At 50.9% G+C, this 20,464-nt stretch overlaps 1 protein-coding gene across 1 annotated transcript; it reads right to left on the bottom strand.

The window, feature by feature from the left end:
• Nucleotides 1-328: 328 nt before the first annotated feature.
• On the bottom strand, nucleotides 329-20,218 carry mxra5a (matrix-remodelling associated 5a). Its single transcript, XM_079495452.1, has 12 exons — nucleotides 20,088-20,218; nucleotides 19,838-19,967; nucleotides 18,547-18,788; nucleotides 16,968-17,122; nucleotides 15,640-16,481; nucleotides 11,993-15,182; nucleotides 8,853-9,226; nucleotides 7,319-7,641; nucleotides 6,304-6,549; nucleotides 5,581-5,916; nucleotides 2,755-3,801; nucleotides 329-1,947 (listed from the first exon to the last, which is right to left on the bottom strand). Exons 2-12 carry the CDS (start codon nucleotides 19,901-19,903, stop codon nucleotides 1,380-1,382), a joined length of 7,389 nt encoding a protein of 2,462 aa, XP_079351578.1. The 5' UTR covers nucleotides 19,904-19,967; nucleotides 20,088-20,218; the 3' UTR covers nucleotides 329-1,379.
• Between the last annotated feature and the right edge of the window lie 246 nt (nucleotides 20,219-20,464).

Below are 20,464 nucleotides of genomic sequence, written 5' to 3'. Positions count from 1 at the left end.
GTGGGAAACTCCCCGACCGCCGTTATTAACCCATTCAAACCGGGAAAGCATTGTCGTTTTAGATTTGAGCTGCATATCGTTGCTGTCGGGGCATACACCTCTTATCTCCATAATTCTAATTTATTGTGTTTTGTTTCCCGTAAATTAACTTACTTGATCATACTACAGTATCACGCAAAAGCATCAAAAGTAGCAGATCTACGCTGCGCTTCGAGCTTGTTGATCTGCTACTTTTCATGCTTTTGAGTTCGAATCCTGAAAAAAGTAACAGTTTTGGACATAGACGATATGTAGCAACATCTTTTCAGAAAACGTTTAGGGTTTATAGAATCGGCCTCCGGTCTTAATGGTTTAAAACAGATGCAAAGACCCTGCGGTTCCCATGCGACCATATGGGGGGTTTGCCAGAGCAATAATGTGCATGATGAATGGGTTTCTGGGAGGAAAAAAAACACGACACAAAGAGCAAAAAAAGAAATCCAATAAAACTGAATCAATGTCAATTTCCACTCATGAATTTGTCCCGATGAGAAATCAGTTTCTTCAATATCATACAATGTTTCGTATCAAAATACTGTTTTGAATCATATATAAGTTAAAAGAGAACATTGTCTGGGTCAACAGAACAAAATTGACACACTTGAACATCAGAAGAGATGGAAAATAATGTTAGAAAGCTCTAACAAAGCAGGTACCAGTCATAGCCACTTCACCTATAAAGGGGCATTTTACTACTGGGCCAAATTCGTTTTTTTCAGGAGTTGAGGGAAGGTCTGATCAAATATCTAAATATTGAATCAAGCAACTTAAACCCGCCCGGGGCTACACAAAGACTGAGTAGACACTCTGGACATGTTTTAAAGTGAAATACCCTTTAAAACCCCTATATACTTTGTTGACAGGGCCCCCCAAGGGTAAATATTTTGCCCTCTCCTTTTTCCCCTCTACACCAAACCCATCTCCAAGCTTGTAGATTGTCTTGAAATGCATTGTCAGATGGTAGATTGTCTACTGTATATTCGCTCAACGGTTGGCTATTTCTACATGCCCAGAATAGGGACGCACGCCATGGTTCATGTTGACAGCGCCGCCAATGTCTTTCGTTCACTGATCAAGGCAGGACAGAAACTGCTGGAACATTAAAACAGCCATCACCTTATAACTGTCGTTTGCTAAACCACCTGCTGGAACCATCTGTGGAGTTAGCTAACATTGCAATCCATCGATCATTTGGACACGTATGTGTTCTTACTATTTGGGCAGTTAAGACCGCGGTAGCAGCATTCAGCACGTCGGCTCCTCCGGCGCGTGGTGGCGGTGATGAGTGGAACGGTGAACAGTTTCGTGATGGTGAACAGTTTCGTGACGGCGAAGGGCCCTCAGAAAACGTTGAGGTACGTGGACTTGGAGTCCACGCCCACGGCGTTCCTGGCCGTGCAGCGGTACACGCCGGCGTCGCGCTGCGTGGGGTTCTGGATGACCAGCGAGCCCTGCGGGTGCAGGTACTTGTTCCCGAAGAGGCGCGGCTGCTGCCCGCTGGCGGCCAGCCGCTGCCGGTCCGGCGTCTCCCACGCCACCTCGGCCCGCGGCGTCCCCGTCGCCGCACAGTTCAGCTGCACGGCCACGCCCCGCCGGGCGTACGTGACGGCGGGCGGGCCGCTGGTGATGCGCGGCGGGAAGGCGAGCACGGCCACGGCCACGGAGAGCAGGGCGCCGCCGTACTCGTTGGCCGCGCGGCACATGTAGGAGCCGCGGTCGTACACGGACGCCTGGCGGACGGACAGCGTGCCGTTGGGCAGCACGGCATAGCGGCCCGCCCTCTGGGGCCGGCCGAGGACCACGCCGCTGGGCAGCGTCCAGCTCAGCCGGAGCGGCTCTGCGCCGTCACCGTACGCGCAGTGGAGCAGGAGGTCCTCGCCGGTCAGGACGCTGACGGGGGAGTTGTACCTACAGTAAGATAAAAAGAGGTTGTTGTTGCATCAACGATGGGGTTTCTTAGTGGAGTGCGAGGCCCAAAAGCAGGAATAAAAAAAAAATCCCAACGTACAGTGTAGCACATCCAAACTTTCAAATAATGTGACAAAGTACTCACATTTCCACTTGTGTATTGGCACACTGAGCTGCACCATTGTAACCTGACTAAGCACCATTGTTGCTCAAATGTGAATCTCGATTTTCTTCCACAAGAATTGAGATCACGATTCTCACATGATTCTCATTTTTTCCAGGGAAAATATTCATCGTCTTTAGTTTAGCACTTGGTCAAATTTAGAAATTAGGTGTCCGAATCTAGATCTCGATCTTTTTTCAATTAATTGTGCAGCACTAAGCACACACCAATAAAATGAACGCTTAAACATGTTTCGGCTATATGAGCCTTCATCAGAGCATTCACACACAACACATCACATACATTCAACTCACTTTATACACAGGGTCAGAGTTAGCCTACAGCTGAAATCTCAATCACCAAGTTCCAATCACTTGTATGCAAGAACAAACACTGCTTTGAATAATACAATTAGTTACAGGTAATTTGAGGCATATATCATAAATGTACACATATTTTTGGTTTTTGGTGCATTGGATAAAAGATCAGAGCGGGATGTGTTATTGGCACATTTAGGGCTTTCTGAATGGAATGGAATAATGGCCCCTGCCTTAAACCGAGTAAATGGTTTGTTTGGAGTGAAAGTCTGAATAGATCTTAACATTTGTCTTTGAGCCTCAAACAGGGGGGGGAGGTAGTTGTACCTGTTGCTGATGTGCGGCTTCCTCCCGGGGGTCAGCGTAACTTGGCGCTCCAGCAGCCCTGTGGCGCCACGTCCCAGGCAGCGGTACACGCCGCTCTCCGCCACCGAGGGGTTGCCGATGACCAGGGCGCCGTCCGACGGCCGGTGGAAGAACTTGGAGAGGCGGGCTCCGCTCAGCAGGGGGGTTCCGTTGGGCAGCAGCCAGGTCACGTGGCGCGGCGCGGAGCCGCCCTCGAAGCTGCAGTTCAGAGTCATGGCGTTCCCTACGGTCAGGGGCAGGGTGACGTCCGTGGCGGGCGGCCCTCGGACCCGCGGCCGCTCCTCCTCCCTCACGTCCAGGTGCACCGTCAGCCGGGTCTCGCCGCCCTCGTTGCGGGCGACGCACGCCAGCCGTCCCGAGTCGGTGAGCTTGGGCGCGCGGATGTCCAGGGTGCCGTTGCGGTGCACGGTCATCCGGCCGCCGTAGTACGGCGCCGGCAGGATGACGTTCTCCGGCAGCACCCACATGAGGCGCGGCACGGGGCTCCCCGTCGCCTCGCAGTCCACCGTCAGCCGCTGGTCTCTGACCGCGCTCACCCGGAGGATGCCGTCTGCGCCACCTCGAGCGCCACCGATGGTCGGCGGGGTCACCAGGACCTCCACGGCGATGACCCGGCGGTCCGTTCCCGCGGCGTTGCGGGCGGAGCAGGTGTAGTTCCCTCCGTCGAAGCGCTGCGCCTTGTGGACCACCAGCGTCCCGCCGGGGAGGACCTGGTACTTGTCGGAGGCGGCGGGCGGGATGGCTCGGTTGGTGGGGGACGTCCAGGAGACGACGGGCGCCGGCTCGCCCTCGGCGCTGCAGCTCAGCGTCGCCGCCTCGCCGTACGGCACCCTGACCACCTTGGGGGACTTGTCCCGGATGCGCGGCGGCTCGGCCGCCACCTTGACCCTCACCCTGACCTTCATCTCGTCCTTGCCCAGCTGGTTCTGGGCGTAGCAGGTGTAGTCGCCCTCCTCCCGCATGCCCACCTCGTTGAAGTACAGGGTGCCGTTGTCAAACACCACGTACCTGAAGGGCGGCGACACTGTTAATGACAAGGACCTTCAACAGTAACACTGTTACAGCACAATGACAAGGACCTTCAACAGTAACACTGTTACAGCACAATGACAAGGACCTTCAACAGGAACACTGTTACAGCACAATGACAAGGACCTTCAACAGTAACACTGTTACAGCACAATGACAAGGACCTTCAACAGTAACACTGTTACAGCACAATGACAAGGACCTTCAACAGTAACACTGTTACAGCACAATGACAAGGACCTTCAACAGGAACACTGTTACAGCACAATGACAAGGACCTTCAACAGGAACACTGTTACAGCACAATGACAAGGACCTTCAACAGACCTTTTTATTAAGCCATTAAGAACTGAGGACGAGTCTACAAATGCTTTCTAAATCAGTGCTTCTCAAACCTTTTCATGCCAAGGACTCCCAAAATGATATATATTTGGCCGTGGACCCCCTCCATCTTAAAATGTTTTGTGCCCAGGGACACACCCAGAGGAGAAGATTGGCGTTCATTTTTATTTCTTTTTTATCATTCAACATGTTTCAATCACTTTCAAGATTTTTCAAAAAAATTCAAAACAAAAACCAGGTGAATAATGGCCATAAAACATTCGATTCTGTGTCTTGATTTCAATATTTGAAAGCCACAAAAAAGGGTAATTTAATAATAATAATATACCTGTAGTACGTATATAAATAGTTTATATACCGGTACTATTTGATTTATATGGTCATGATTCACCAGGAGCTTGGATGGCTTGGTTCCAGGCTTAACATAATTAATATAAATATTTTCTGAATTATCTATCGGAAAATTGTATGTGCTCTCTAAATGGCTGCCACTACATTACATGCACAATGAATGAATGCCTTTACGGCTGAATCACTGAGTGAAATGTCATCCATCAGGTGACATGGCATAGAGAACGCAGAAACCGACACATAACCTGGGTCTGGCTTCCCGCTGTATTCATCAGTATTCATACATAAGACGTACCGCAGGCACAACACTAGATCGAAGCGGGAATGCTGAGATATCACTCAGCAATGTTTTGCTATGAATAAATCGCCGCAGCTTGACAGTTCCATCTGGTGAAGAGTTTGATAAAAACATCCTGAGCCTTAATGCCTTCATCCATTTGACAGTGGCATGTTAAAGAAATACTGTTTGGTTATAAACAAACTGGGTAAGCACTAAGCACATCTGACATTAATGAACACCTGATATGTTTTCAGTAATTATTTACCTGCCAGCATTATTTACTCATCATTCGAGATCCATAGATCTAATAATTACCCCCCTCGGCAGGATTTTCAGGCCTGTTTTAAAGCTCCACATTATCTAAGTGATAGTGTCAGGGCATTCCACACTTGGATGCATTTTATATATGGTGCATTTTTTATATAGCGCTTTACATAGATGTGTGCATTACATTCACCCACACATTCATATACCAATGCCGATTCAGAGTCTTGCTCAAGGACACTTCGACACTAACTCTGGGGGAGCCCGGGATCGTACTGGGAACCTTGCGGTTGCCATCCGGCTGCTCTACCGGCCACTCTACCCCTAAGCCACTGCCAGGTGGGTGGCAGTGCTGTAGAAGTACAATTTACCCATGTTTGTTCTATAGGTGGTATGCGGGCATTGAGGACATTGAGGGCACAGTCGCATTGACTATCTTGAAAGCCAATCATATTTTGAATTGCATAACATCGCTAAACATGGCCCAACATTCATTCAGGACAGTCTACTATATACAGTACCTGCGGCTGCGTCCAGCGCCGGGCCTCTCACCGACCTCCTGCTTGACGGGGTTGACCATGGTCCCGTCCGGCAGGGCCCAGCTGATCTCGGGGTCGGGCAGACCCGAGGCCACGCAGTCCACCTTCAGGTCTCCGCCGTACGCCACCTCCTGGCTGGAGGACTGCGGCCGCTTCCTCTCGATCTTGGCCGCGCGGGTCAGCACGGCGGCCCGCAGCAGCACGTAGTCGTCGCCCATCTTGTTGCGCGCCACGCACAGGTAGTCGCCGCTGTCGGCGTCCGTCGCGGAGCGCACGGTGAGCGTGCCGTTGGCGAACACCTTGATCCTGGGGTCGAAACTGGAGGAGGAGGAACACGTGGGTTTAATAAGCAGTTATCAGTAGTTCTCAAACTTTTTCATGCCCCAAAATGTATTTGGCCTGAAAATGACCTTTGGGGACTTTTGAAAATAAAGACAAATTTTCAACATTAGTTTGTATGTTTCTTACGTAATATTTGACAATTTGGCCAATTTGGTATTCTAAAGGTCTTAAAAGGTGCAGATACCCAGTATACACTTATACTGTATGTCGGCTTTGTTTACTGTTGAGTTAGAAAACAATAATGCACATCAAACTAATCATCAGGGGATGCCCACAAAACCTGTCAAACCTGTCAAGGTGTCAACTCAACTCAACTCAATTCAACTCAACTCAACTCAATTCAACTCAACTCAACTTAATCACCTGTACTGGGAGTCCACCAGTTTCTTGGAGGGGGTCCTCCAGATGATCCTGGGCTCCGGCTGCCCCGTGGCCAGGCAGTCCAGCTGCACCGTGCCCCCGTACATCACGTCTGTCCTCTGGGGGGACGAGGACACGATGCGGGCCTTGGTGGAGGAGACGGGCACGGAGGCCGAGAGGCCCTTCACTACGGTCAGCGTCACCACCCTCCTGCTGGAGGCCAGCGCGCTGCTGGCCGTGCACTCGTACCTGCAGGGATCACGGGACCATACGAAGATTACATGTTTTAATCAAATATAATGCTTTAATCAAATATAATGCTTTAATCAAATATAATGCTTAAAGGAGTCGTCAATAATTTGATGACCGGCAGAAAGATGCTAATGTCTCCGGCAGGCAAGTCTCCTGCCGCCAAATAGATTTGTGCAGAGCGAGATAACCACATGCACTCTTTAGTTCACAGGTACTGAATTTGAAAGCTCAACAAAAGCTAATTCATCCTAGTAGTGTAGGCCTATGACGGAGGACAATTCATCCTAGTAGTAGGACTAATTCATCCTAGTAGTGTAGGCCTATGACGGAGGACAATTTCACGATCAAGTAACATTTCTTTGATACGATTATTGTTCTAAATGTACTATTTATGCATTTAGCAGACACTCCAGGGCGACTTACAGTAAAAAAGGTAAACACGAGGTAACATCAAATGCATAGAAATAGTCATCTAGGATCATAAGTAAACTAAGACACTATCATCAGTCTAAACAGTATAATGATATGAAAAAATATGAATCTGTACAACTTTACAGACTATAGGACGCCAGCCAGGTCAACAAATTAACCTGGCATTTAGATTACAGTCTAACCTTTGCATAAGCCTACCAGGTTGACAAGGCTAGGGCAAGTGCCCCGGGCTAAAGTGGAGTCGGAAGAGGCCAGTCTTCAAATTACGGTGGACGATTGGGAGAGTGAGTCTGCAGTTTTATCACGACAAACGATAACAACAATTATGGCATACCTGCCGGCGCTGGCCGCCGTCAGACCCCGCACGTAGAGCGTGCCGTTGGGGAACACCAGGACGCTGTTGCGTCCGCCGCCGGTGAACTGCGAGGGCGCCAGCTGGAGGCCGTCGGGCGTGGTCCAGCGGATGGCGGGCTCGGGCGTTCCCCGGGCGGAGCAGTGGAGGTAGGCCGCTCCGCCCTCCGGGAGGGTGGCGTTGTCGTGCTGCGCCTGCTGGATCACCGGCGGCAGCAGCGTGACGTGGAGGCGGACCGAGGCGGTGTCGGCGCCCACCGGGCTGCTCCCGATGCACTTGTACACGCCCCGGTCTGCGTAGCTGGCCTGGGGGGTGGGGATTCGCAAGGTTATAATAGTTAATAAATGAAATAAATATATCTAGAATTGAAATTAAAACAAGATATTTCAGTTAAAGGAGCATTCAGTGATTTGAGTGATTTGGAAAACCACCCAGTCCGCCCCGGTAACAAAATGTGCACATGCACGCTCTACAGTGGGGGGAAGTGCAATAGGCCAACAGCATGTGCACCAAGGCCCGCCCCACTCGATCATGATTGGAGGAAGGCCTCTCTCATCCTGATTGGATGAAGGCTTTGCCACCCGCCACCAAAACTGAAACTAGGGTTTTTTGACCCCAGGGGGGAGGAACTCCTTATATGGTCAGCACACTCTATAGTAGGGAGGATTATCCAGAAAAAATGTGATAAAAAGTGATATTTAGATTAAGTCAAATCACTGAATATACCTTTAAAGTGACACTAATGTAACTTTTTTTATTAATAAAATGTAATTTTGGCCAATCTACAATGTGTACAATTGGAGTGGTTGTATTTTGTCTCCCTGCTCTTCTATTGATACATTTAGATCGTGTCAAAGGTCATGTCTCTATTGATACATTTAGATCGTGTCAAAGGTCATGTCTCTATTGATACATTTAGATCGTGTCAAAGGTCATGTCTCTATTGATACATTTAGATCGTGTCAAAGGTCATGTCTCTCCTAGACACAGGATCTGACACACATTTTCAACTGATGGTCAAGATTGAATTTATCCCCTGAGCAAGCAGGCTATCAGGCAAAACAAAATCAGCATTTACGCAGGCAACATGATTCTAATCTGGGGTAGAAGAGTAAAGTTACATAGTACAGCTTTAACTCTAAAAATTAGGCTAACTGAAACTGAATTGAAGTCTAATATATTAATATTTTCTAATTAGAAAAAAAGATATTCTAATATTTTCAAAAATTTTCAAACATCTTAAAAAATAGTGAAAATAGCCAGTCGCGTTTTGAGCGATTAGATTGTAAGTAGTATACAGGGACCTCACTATCTTTCTGAACTTTTTGATATAATATCCGCATATTACAGCATATTACAGCATATTACAATAACAATTAGGGCAACCACACTAATAAAACTAAAACTAATGAAAACTAAACCCTTTTCAAAAATTAAACAAACCAACACTCTACCCACTACATTTACAAGTAAAAAATGTAAATCCAAACTGAAATTGAAAACAAACTTAATTTACCTGGGTGATTCGGAGGGTGCCGTTGTTGAACAGCGCCACCCGCTGGTGCGGCGGTATGACGGGCGGGCTGACGGAGAGGTGGACGCGGTCGGGGAGCACCCACGTGACCCGGGGGGCGGGGTGCCCCGTGACGGCGCACTCCAGGTCCACGGCGCCGCCCAGGGGCACGGTGGCGTCGCGGTGCCGGGGCTGGAGCACCCGCGGGTGCTGGGTCATCACCGCCAGGGTGACCAGCACCTTGTCGGAGCCGTACTGGTTCTGCACCATGCACAGGTACTGGCCCCGGTCCGCCGGCTGCGCCGTCCGGATCACCAGCGTCCCGTTGGGGTGGACCTCGAACCTCTGGACGCGTGTGTTCTGGGCCACGCTCGCACCTTAGGGCAGGTGTAGAATAGAAGATGTGTGTTAAAACAAAATAATATTCCGGCTCAGCGGTCCATGCAGGCACCTCGGCTGGTAATCCAGTCTGGCAGTGTGCCGTGGGTTCGACTCCCGATCCCGACGGCCTTTACTGCATGTCTTCCCCCCCATCTCTCTCCCCATTTCCTGTCAGCCTACTGTCTGTCCCTCCATAATATATATATAAAAAAAGAATATTCCACATCTTCCAAACATTTATATTGTTCAAGAATCTTCAAAAAGCATGGATATACAAGCTCACAGCGAGCTTGACTGTTGTTGAATGGCCAAAAATAGCCTAAAATCTAAAATGACATAGATGCTTTCCTTTAAGCGTGAATGTGTTTTTGAATGTATTCATTTGAAAGGGGTATCTTTGAAAAACAAAGAAAAGAAAAACACTGTCGTAAACTTGCCAAAAATGTTGCTCTTTAATAAGACTTAATAAAAGAGCAACATCTTTGCCAAGTTTCCGACTGTGTGCGGGTCCATTTCTTTGATTTTCAAAGATATCCCTTTTAGTATATGCACTTTTGTCCTACGCACCTGTCACCAACCTCAACCCGTTGAGGCCTTTTTCTAGAAAGAATGTATTCATTTAACAATGGCTTAATCCATTGAGACCTGGAACGCATCCATGTCACGTTAGCGTTAGCGTTTTAAACATTATGTTATAATTTAGCTATTGAAAAATAGCAGATCTACAAGCTCATAGCGCGCCACCGAGTGGCGCGCTATGAACTTGTAGGTCTGCTATTTTTGAAAAATCGTTAAAATGTGCCTCAAATCTTTCCGAAAATTGTCATGATTTAGAAAACTTTTTTTTTTAAATTTCGACGTCAGGCCTGAATGGGTTAATTATGAAGGAAATCAGTCACATATGTGTAGCCTATAAAGGTTTAATTTAATACAAATCTACCTACATTGTCGTTTTGGCATGACAAGTATTTGTCATGCCCTGAAGGAGACTTGATGAAATGTTGTCAGTTTTTAATTAAATCACAACATCATGCCTTCAGTATACGCGTGTGACTGCTTACTTTTTATACTTCACCATGGCTGGCATGTGTGTTCGTCTCCCTATCGTTTATGCTTTAATAACTCAAACTTCATCATAATGTTTTAAACATGGTTCTCTTTAATAACTCAAACTTCATCATAAATGCTATAAACGAAGTTCTCAGCCTGGCGGTTGTGAGATCTCAGGGGATTGAATCAATAGAGGGTATGTGCATGCTTAAAGTGAATGGCACATCGAGTGGCAAATCGAGTGGCAAAGCAACATGCAAAGTGAGTTTAACATTGTTTAATGTCGTTTAATGCAATCAGATAGGACTTTTCTGTGTGGATGTATGGGCTGTCAAGGCCAGAAAGTAGTTTTTTGCCACTCAGTAGGCGTTCCTGCATAACTTCCTGGTTTGATGATGATGTCACACGCATACCCTCTATACACCAGTGGATCTTCATACCAGTGTTGCGGACTCTATTTTTTCCTCAAGATCTCAGGGGATCCCATGTTATTTTGGCGTTAGCCTCTTCCGTGAAGATTTCACGTGTAAAATATATTTTCTACGGAGAAAGACAATATTCATCGTGGCACAATAGTTGACACCTGCTATTGATGTAATGCATTTTTGACGCCCAAGGACCCCTTAAAACAATGATCAGCTGAACCTTCCGGAAACAAAAGCAACCGTTCATAGATTATAGTTCTATAGTATCTACAGAGGGATGAATATTTTATATAAGTCAGGGCCAGGGGTCTTCAACATTTTTCAGGCCAAGGAGAGAGATGAAGCAGGACCCTGGCATTTAGATTACAGTCTAACCTTTGCATAGCCCCCCCCCCCCCCCCACACTACATATTATATACAGTACAAATGTGTTGCAGACAGTGGTGTAAAGCACAGTAAGTAATCTAAGTAATCTACTTAACTATTGTACTTAAGTACCATTTTGAGGTATTTGTACTTTCCAATTTTCTGTATTTTTGAGGGGCGATATGTGTCCAGCTTTTAACGTTGACCGACACAAACATTAAATGTCATTGACAATGAATGGACAATTTTGAGTGTTCGTGTAAACACAAACATTGAGGACGAAGGTGAGAAGGACGCGCCGACGCAAATTCTGATTGGCCGGAATGAGATGATGTACGATGATGTAAGATGATATGATGAAGTGAGTGCCCCTCACTTCACACAGGTGTGATTTTTCACTATTACCACTACATCTTGGATCCAAATATTGTACTCAAACTCCACTACTTGAAATGGGACATTCTGCATAATGAGTACCTTTACTTGGTACTTCAAGCACATTTTGATGCCAATACTACTAATACTAAGTATATTTTGAATTACGGGCTTTTACTTGTAACAGAGTAGGCCTATTTCTACATTGCAGTATTGATACTGATAAGTAAAACATTTGAGTACTTTTTCCACCACTTGAACATAGATTTCATTGATAGCTTGGCAGCACTATCATAATTATTTTGTAAATCAACGTATTTTGGTTAAAGTGCATTTTCAGACATTTAACCACTTAAACCCTCAACACATAGTAAACTTGAACCTTTGACTTAGTCTGTACTTGGTCTGCCCTTTTTCCCCCCTTACTCCAAACTTTTGTGAAAAAAAAATAGCCGATCTACAAGCTCACAACAGCTCGCAGCGCGGGGCGTTGTGAGCTTGCAGATCTCTGGATGTGAACAGGAGGTTCATTCGTAGCGTACATACCGGTGGAGACTTTGGTCCAGGACAGGAAGGGCATGGGTTCCCCCACGGCTTCACAGGGCAGCTGGGCGTCCGCCTCTGCGGCCACGGTGACGGTGCGTCCGCTGGCGTTCGTTATCCGCGGCCTCCCCCTGGACGAGGCGGCCGTCCCGGGAAGATGGTGACCACTGGAAACACTCTGAGTGGGTGCTCTGGACTCGTCGGTCCGTGCGGGGGTTGACCGCACTGTGTCTGTGTGTGATCTGTGAACTGTGGCTGTTTGTTTGACCGCCTGTGTGACGGTTGGTTTCTGGGTGGAAGGCTTTGTTGTGCTACGGAATACAACTACATTTTGGCCGTCCGAGTGCGTCGCAGGAAACGAGGCTCTTGCGCGGTCCGGCACTGGACGGCTGCTGATAATGACGAGGGGATCCCTGCCCGGGGAGAGGGGTGTTCTCTGCTCTGGGCGTTGGGCTCTCTCACTGTGGCTATCTGGGATCTGGTTGAACTTGGGACCCTCGCGGGTAATGATGGTAACGGGCCCTGTTCGGCCTCCGGCGGGCGTGGTGACGGGCACTGTGGCATGCGGCGTCCTCCGCTCGGACGGGAGCAGAGGAGACGACTTCGCCGTGGCAGGTGTCGTCGACATAAAATGCCTTGCGGGATTTACTGACGCCGAGGCAGCTTCTTTGAAAGGGTTGTCTCCGTCTGAGGGAATGTGAGCTGTTCTCTCTTCACCATTTATTAGGGGGATGCTTTGAGAAACCACAGGCCTCTTTGTGGTTTCCAAAGCATCCTCCTTATAAATGCCGCCTGCTGCTGCTGTTGTTGTTGTTGTTATCCAGTCGCTCTCAGAGTTTGTGCCGGAGGGACGGTTGATTTCACGCTGGACAGAGGGAGCAGCTGAGGAGAATAACCGCACATTCATCTCTTTGAAAGGCACCTTTTCAGCTGCTTCAGTGGGAGCGTAGCTCTGAACCACATCTGGTTGCACTCGCACTGGAACCCGAGCGCTCTCGACCGACTCGTCAGAGCGTGGCACGGGTCCAAGGTCTCCCGGAACGCTTCCCCTTTGTGTCTCTTCTAAGGGTTTAACGGGCAGAAGAGGGGCGCTCGTAAACCTCCGGTGAGCGGCCGGCGTGGAAACGCCCGAGCTTGTGCCGATTTCTGACTCAGTGCTCGCACCGAGAGCCATCTCCACGCGACCCGCTCCTGGAGAGGTCGTCGGAAACAACGGCGCGACTGACGTGCTTCGGAGCGGCGGTTTGGCCGGAGGCAGAAGGCTGTGCTTTGTTAGGGGGAGAGAGGCTGGTGGTGGCGGGGAGGGGGTGGTGGGGGGCTCGGCGGCTGGCCTGTCGTCGTGCCCGGAGACTGTACTTGCTTTGTGACTCAGCGGGCCCGGTGACGTGGCTTGGCCGCCAGTGAATGGAACAGCGCTATTGTCGTTGGCTGCCGCGGACGGGGCCTTTCCCCACGGTTCTATTTTTAGCCGCATGGGAGCCGTGGCCAGGGGAGCCTCCGCAGGTGTGGCAGTAGTAAACCGGCCGGGCCGATCGGGCCTCTGCTTCCTCCTGTCGGGCCTCTGCTTCCTCCTGCCCCCCCTCCGTCCGGAGTTCGGGGGTCGGGGACGAGTGGGCCCCCTTCCCCTGCTCCCCTTCTTCTTACCGCTCAGCCTGCGAGCAGGCATAGTTGTGGGAGAGAGCGTCGTCAACAACGGCGCGTGAGCCTCCGGCTCGGCGCGTGGGGCCAACATGGTCTCATCCTGCCTCTCCTCCGTGGCCGGCGGCTCGTCTGTGGTCGGCAGAGGGTTAAGTCTACTCCCGCGGAGGACAGGCACTTCTCTGTGTCTGCTGGAGCTGCTGACAGAGCTCTCCGAGCGCTCAGACGTGCGAGAGCTGTCGGCTGTTGTTGTGACTGCGTCGGCGGTTGTGACATCGTGTAGAGGCTGTCGTACAGAGCTGTCGTGCACGGCGCTGCTGCTCGTGCTGAACACTCTGGCCTGCCAGTCAGTGACAGCCCTCTGGGGGACAGCTGTGGAGAGAGGGGAAGCGCTCGCGCTCCGGTCCGGGGCTGTGTCGCGGGCGTCCGCCGTTTTACGGCGTGTGTCGGCCGTGAAGCGTACTCTCTGGGCGTGCTGTTTCCCACGTGACACGTGTGTCCTGCCGTGGGGGCGACGGGCGCCGGGGTCATTAGGTGTCACGGGTGCGGCGTGTGCTCCACCGGCCTCGTCGCGGCGTTCCGTCGTGGCGGGCGGTGAGGTGGTGTCGACCTCTGATGACCCCTCCATGTTGGTGCTCGACGGCGTCTGGCGCCCGGTTACTCCCTCCTTCCTCCTCTCCGTGGTGGTCGGACTCGCCGTGGCGTTGCTCTGGGCGGTTTTGTCTCTGATCTTGGCCAAAATGTCGGCCCACTTCGCCGGGTCGATTTTGTTGTTGATCCTTCGCCTGGTCTCAATGACGGCGTTTCTCCGGTCGTTGGCATTCGGCGCCGCGGGCCTGCGTGGCGTGGCCGGCCTCCGCCACATGGTCCTGGACGGGTGGCCGCCCCTCCCACCGCCGGCGTTTTGACTCCCACCTCTCTGCTTACTGTCCTCCTCCTCCTGGGAGGTCCCGTCTTCGTCCCCGGACGCCTCCTCTTCCGCGGCCAGCGTGGGGACCTTGACTTTGGTGTTGACGCCTGAGACCGACTGGGGTCTCGCCGGGAACGTCCGCAGCGGCCTCACGGCCGCCCCCGCACGCCTGCTCAGCGCGACTCTAGTCGCCAGCGCGTCCACGCCGTGCTGGTTGACGGCCACACACTTGTAGTAGCCGCCGTCGGACGGCTGTGCGCGCGCAATCCGCAGAGTGCCGTTGGAAAACACCACCACTCTGGAGGAGTTGGCCCCGAAGCTCACGATGGCGCCGCCCGGTAGGATCCAGTCGATGTGGGCGTCGGGCGAGCCGGACGCCGCGCACGGCAGCGTGACGGGCTCCCCCACGAAACCCTGGACGTGCGGAGGAGGAGGAGGAGGGGAGCTCTCCTCGTCGCCTCCCCCCGGGGGCGGGCTGGAGGACTCCTCCACCGCCAAGCGGAACGGGAGCACGGACAGGTCTCCGTGCACGGCGGCGATACAGTAGTACATGCCCGCGTCCGAGTGGCCGGCGGGCGAGATGGCCAGAGTTCCGTCACCCGACACGGACAGCCGGTCGTCTGAGCCGCCGGACGGCGCCTGCACCTGGGTGTGGGGATGGGATAACAATCGTTTATTAGCGTTTATCGTGATTTTACAAAACAGCTCACAATAATCGTATGGTGGAGATTTAAATCTACCTCCAGTACACACTATAGGATTAATTAGCTTTTGTTGAGCTGCAAATTCAGTACCACTTAAACCCTGCCTATATACTTGTTAAAACATACCTGTAAAAAGCACATTTGCTACGCTCTAATTTCACTCTACACAAATCAATTCGCCAAAAATAGCAGATCTACAAGCTCGCAAACGCATCGCAACGCAACGCAACGCAACGCATTGTGAGCTTGTAGAATAGGGATGCTGGGGGGTTCAAGTGGTTAAACAAAAGTGGCATTTTAAGTTTTATAAACATATTTTGTATTAGCGTGAACATAATCGTTAATCGCAATAATTTTTGCCACAATAATCGTAATTTTCATATGATCCAATCCCTTACCTGGGTGCCATCTGGCAACATCCACCGAATGGCCGCCGGCTCGGAACTCCGCACCCTGCAGTCCATCCGGCTGGCGCCGCCCGCCACGATGCTCAACGTCGTCCGCGTGGCGTTCGTGGACTCGATGGCGACCCACGAGCGTCGCTGCCTCCGCGCCATCTCGGCCTGGACGGTCTGCGAGAGGCGCGTGCGGAGCACCAGCCTGGCGCTCTTCCCCGTGGACTGCGGCCGGTCCAGCTGCAGGTCCACGGACGGCTGCATGAGCCACGCCGGCGCGGCGGCCACGTTGACCCTGACGCCCGTGTAGTACAGCGCGTCCCTCTCCATGTCCTGTCTGTACGTGTAGCTGGAACGGCGCGCCTCTCCGCTCGCGGCGCTGTCTCGCTTCAAGTGGGCGGGCACGTCGCTGTAGTAGGCGATGAGCCTCCAGAGCAGCTCGTAGCTGTCCCGGTCCACGGGGCAGTCCAGCTCCACAGACAGGCTGGCGTTGGCGGAGAGCCGCGTGGCGTCCACCTGCTCCCAGTCCACCCTGGCGAGCTCCCGGGGCTCTCCCACGGCGCACGCCAGGTCCACTTGGTTCCCGTGCTCGTCGGACAGGCCCAGGGAGACGTTGCCCAGCGGTTCCCTAAACTCCTCCGCGGCCAGGACTTCTGTGTCGTCGGCGAGCGGGGGCCCTCCGGGGGTCCTCTGACGTGACGATGACCTGGCGATGACGGGACCGCTGCAGATCATGCTCTCCTCCACCGCCTGCAGCTCCTTGCTGCGGAGGTGTCTGGGAGAGGAGCACAGAGCACACAGCTCACCTCCGGGGTACGCTCTGTCTTTCTTACACTTCAGCACGCCTGGACGGGGAAGAAACATACGCGGGAACGCAACGTCATCGTTTATTAGTGTGGGCACAGATTCACATCAAAATATGACGTCAATGAGCGGTCAATGCTTGACTGATAAAGGCGACCATTTACAGGGATGAATGATAAAGGATAAATTACTCAAAATAGAACAATAAAAACTCTGCTCCCCTTTCATCGTTCACTAGAATGTGCTGGAAAGCACACACATACTATTAATGAATTCCAATTGTTCGAGGGTGCATTACCTGCACAGGCTGTATGTCAAATATTGTAACGCACTACTACTAGCTACAGGTTGGGACGATGCTGTACACATTTTATTTTTATTTATGTGCAGCGATCTCTTGTGAGATTAGTAAATGCATGTCTGTCTGTCTGTCTGTCTGTCTGTCTGTCTGTCTGTCTGTCTGTCTGAAAATAACCCAAATAAAAATAAAACCACAGTAAAAGTGGCACTCTGCAGCAGAAGCTCACCCGGGGAGAGCGCGCTGTCCCAGTGGTGGAACCAGCGCATGCGGCAGTCGCAGGTCCACGGGTTCCCGTGGAGGTACAGGTTCTCCAGCCGCGGCATGGAGGCCAGCAGTGCCGGCTCCAGTGTGGTCAGCGCGTTGTCCGACAGGTGCAGGTGCCTGAGGACGGAGACAGGCATGTCACCGTTAGTACATATACTCACCTAATTAGGGTTGTCTCGAATTCGATCACGCGATCAGAAATAAAAATTTCAAATGACCGGAAAAAAACTTGATCGGAACATCCCTAGTATCCATATCCATTGCCTGTGATTTTGGATATTGTACTATTGTGATATGGCATTAGTGTTGAATGAAAATCACCAATCAAATCATCACATGTGTCATTCCGGCCAATCACTTTTGGCGTGTTTCAACTAGTTTCTAACTTGTGACCATACAGTTCTGGCTATTAAATCACCTTATGATAAATAATTTCTTTACAGAAACGACAGGTTTTAGAAACATCATCATCATCCGACATATTTTACTGTGTTTGTTTACATACTAGTAGCGCTTGTTGATCGTGTTTGTTTGGATATCAACCGGGTTAGCCACATTGACAACGACGTCTATTTTGATTGGTCCAGTGTGAACCAATCGCCGAGGACTGCCGCTTTAATTGGCAACGCCCATCCCAGAAACTGCTGCCGTGGGAAGGGCTTTCTGTCTGAATAATGAAGTGAAATAAATGTAAATTCGTGTCAGGCGCAGAGACGTGCAGAGAGTGTTAGAGAGGCAGGGGCTGAAATCCCATATAAAGAGGACACTTTTGGACAAAAATTGTGAAAATAGCAGATCTACAAGCTCTCAACGTGCGTGCGTGCGTGCGTGCGTGCGTGCATGCATGCGTGCGTGCGTGCGTGCGTGAGATTGAAGCAACAGGAGGGGCCACAAAAAGTGCCGAGGAGGAATGATGACAGGACAGCACAGAGTTACAGGGTGGGAAAAAATGATATACCCAGTGAGAAGTGATAGAAGAATACTCCCAGGACTGTTTTGCTTAAGTAAAAGTATGAGACTCTGTTACAAGTAGCCTACAACTTTGATATTCAAAATGTACTTCAGTGAGTGATTGATTGATTGATTGAGTGATTGATTGATTGATTGAGTCTATTTTCGCAGTCGGTCAGTCAGAGCTTGTAGATCAGCTATTTCCGGGGTGCAACCCAGCACTCTTTAGCTAGTAGAGATGTATGGAGACTTCGGGAAAAAAAGCAATTCTCCTGAATGCTGGCATGGAAAGGAGTGGCATTTGCATTTCTTCCACCATAGTAAATGCTGCATTTGTGGTCTGGAAAGGGCAGTTGTTTAATAAGGGGGTAGAAGGGCAGGGGCTGAAGCCCCCTTTGATGTCTATGTGTCCACGTCCCTGGTCAGGCGTGCCCTGTACCTGAGGGTGGAGGTGCCCTCCCGCCAGGGAGAAGGTGCCCTGTACCTGAGGGTGGAGGCGTGGAGGTGCCCTCCCGCCAGGGAGAAGGTGCCCTGTACCTGAGGGTGGAGGCGTGGAGGTGCCCTCCCGCCAGGGAGAAGGTGCCCTGTACCTGAGGGTGGAGGCGTGGAGGTGCCCTCCCGCCAGGGAGAAGGTGCAGAAGGTGGCGGGGTGCAGCCTCTGCAGCCTGTTCCCCTCCAGCTGCAGCAGGCGCAGGGCGGTCAGGCCCTGGAAGGCGTCCGGGTGGATGAACTCCAGGCGGTTGTGGTCCAGGTGGAGACGGGCCAGGGACCACAGGCCATGCAGAGTGTCTCTGTCCAGCTCCACCAGCTTGTTGTAGCTCATCTTCAGCATCTGGTCATCAAACGCACGCACGCACGCACGCACGCACGCACGCACGCACGCACGCACGCACGCACGCGCACACACACACACACACACAGTGAGTGTGTGTTCATTTCGGCACACAGATATCTGCTATCTCTTTTACCTTTTTTCGGTATACAATTAATAAATGTCAGAAAGGTCTTTGTATATAACATATCTTCCCTGTGCAATGTTTGATTATAAAGCCTAAAAGACAAAAATAAATGTATTTTTTATTCATAATTATGTTCGAATGTTCAATGCCCAAAACACAATGAAATCGTTAATTGCTATTATTGGTGTGACATTTGTAATCGTGACAGCCGTAGTGCAGTGACAGTGTATCCAGTTCATTGGTGTGCAGTGTGAAGGGCAACACACACAGGCTGCAAACGCCTTGGTCTGCCCTGGGGTCTCCTTCCAGTGGGACGTGCATCGAGGACCTCCCTAGGGAGACGCTCAAGAGGCATCCTAACCAGATGCCCGAACCACCTAAGCTGGCTCCTTTCCAGGCGAAGAAGCAGTGACTCTGCTCCGAGTCTCTCTTGCGTGACTGAACTTCTCACGCTATCTCAGGCAGCCCAGCCAGGCAGCCACCCGTCGGAAGAAACTCATTTCGGTCGCTTGTATTCGCGAGCTTATTCTTTCGGTCATGACCCACACTTCATGACCATAATGTGAGAGTAGGAACGAAGATTGATCGGTAGACAGAGAGCTTTGCGTTCTGGTTCAGCTCTCTTTTCGTCAGAACAGTGCGGTACACCGACTGCAATACCGCCCTGATTCTCCGGCTGGTCTCCTTCTCCGTCCTCCCCTCACTCGTGAACAAGACCCCAAGATACTTAAATTCCTTCACCTGGGGTAATGTCTAATTCCCAACTTGGACTGACTGCACAATCACTTCATGCACGTCGATACCGTTCTACTACGCTGCGCAGCCTGTGTGTGTGTTGCCCTAACAGCTAGTGTCAAGTTCACCTGCAGACAGGTGAGGTCAGTGAAAGCTCTGTGGTTAGAGACTTAAGAGTTATTTATACCTGTAGAGCGTTGAGGTCAGTGAAAGCTCTGTGTGGCAGCTCATGGATGTTGTTCCCATGGATCATCAGCAGCTCCAGTTGTCTCAGACCAGCCAGAGACGTCTCTGTCAACGTGTGGATGGCGTTGAACCTGCAACACAACAAAAAAATAAGTTGCGGGATTGCAGCTTTAAATGTGCCTGCGTGGGCTGTAATGACATGATTGGTGTGGCTGAATTATAATGAAACCATCATCAGCAGCACTACCGACCCCAGGTTGATCCGTTCCACTTGTTTGGAGATGCCGGCAGGGATGGAGTGGAGGGAGCGGAAGGTGCAGTGGAGCTCTGAGGGTTGGGGACAAGAGCAGGACCGGGGGCAGGAGGGGCGTGAGGAGGGGACAGCCCCGGCAACACCCACCATCACAACCAACACCCACGCTGTCACTGTCGCTGCTGCGGGGTGCCACATCTTCACACTGCAGGGGACACAATTCAATTGGCTCTATGCACACAGAATAACTACTTCCGGGCCCCCCTTCCCTACTTCCTTCACAGGTGTTGCCGATGATACTAATGAAGGCTCTGTTCCATTATGGTCAAACAGAGTCAGGATGCTGGCTCACTGGAAACACTCTGCTACACCAGT

Source organism: Electrona antarctica (assembly GCF_951216825.1).
Source record: "Electrona antarctica genome assembly, chromosome: 24".
NCBI classification, from domain to species: Eukaryota; Metazoa; Chordata; class Actinopteri; order Myctophiformes; family Myctophidae; genus Electrona; species Electrona antarctica.
The sequence above is the reverse complement of the archived record's forward strand: the minus strand, read 5'-3'. Positions and strand labels throughout refer to the sequence as shown.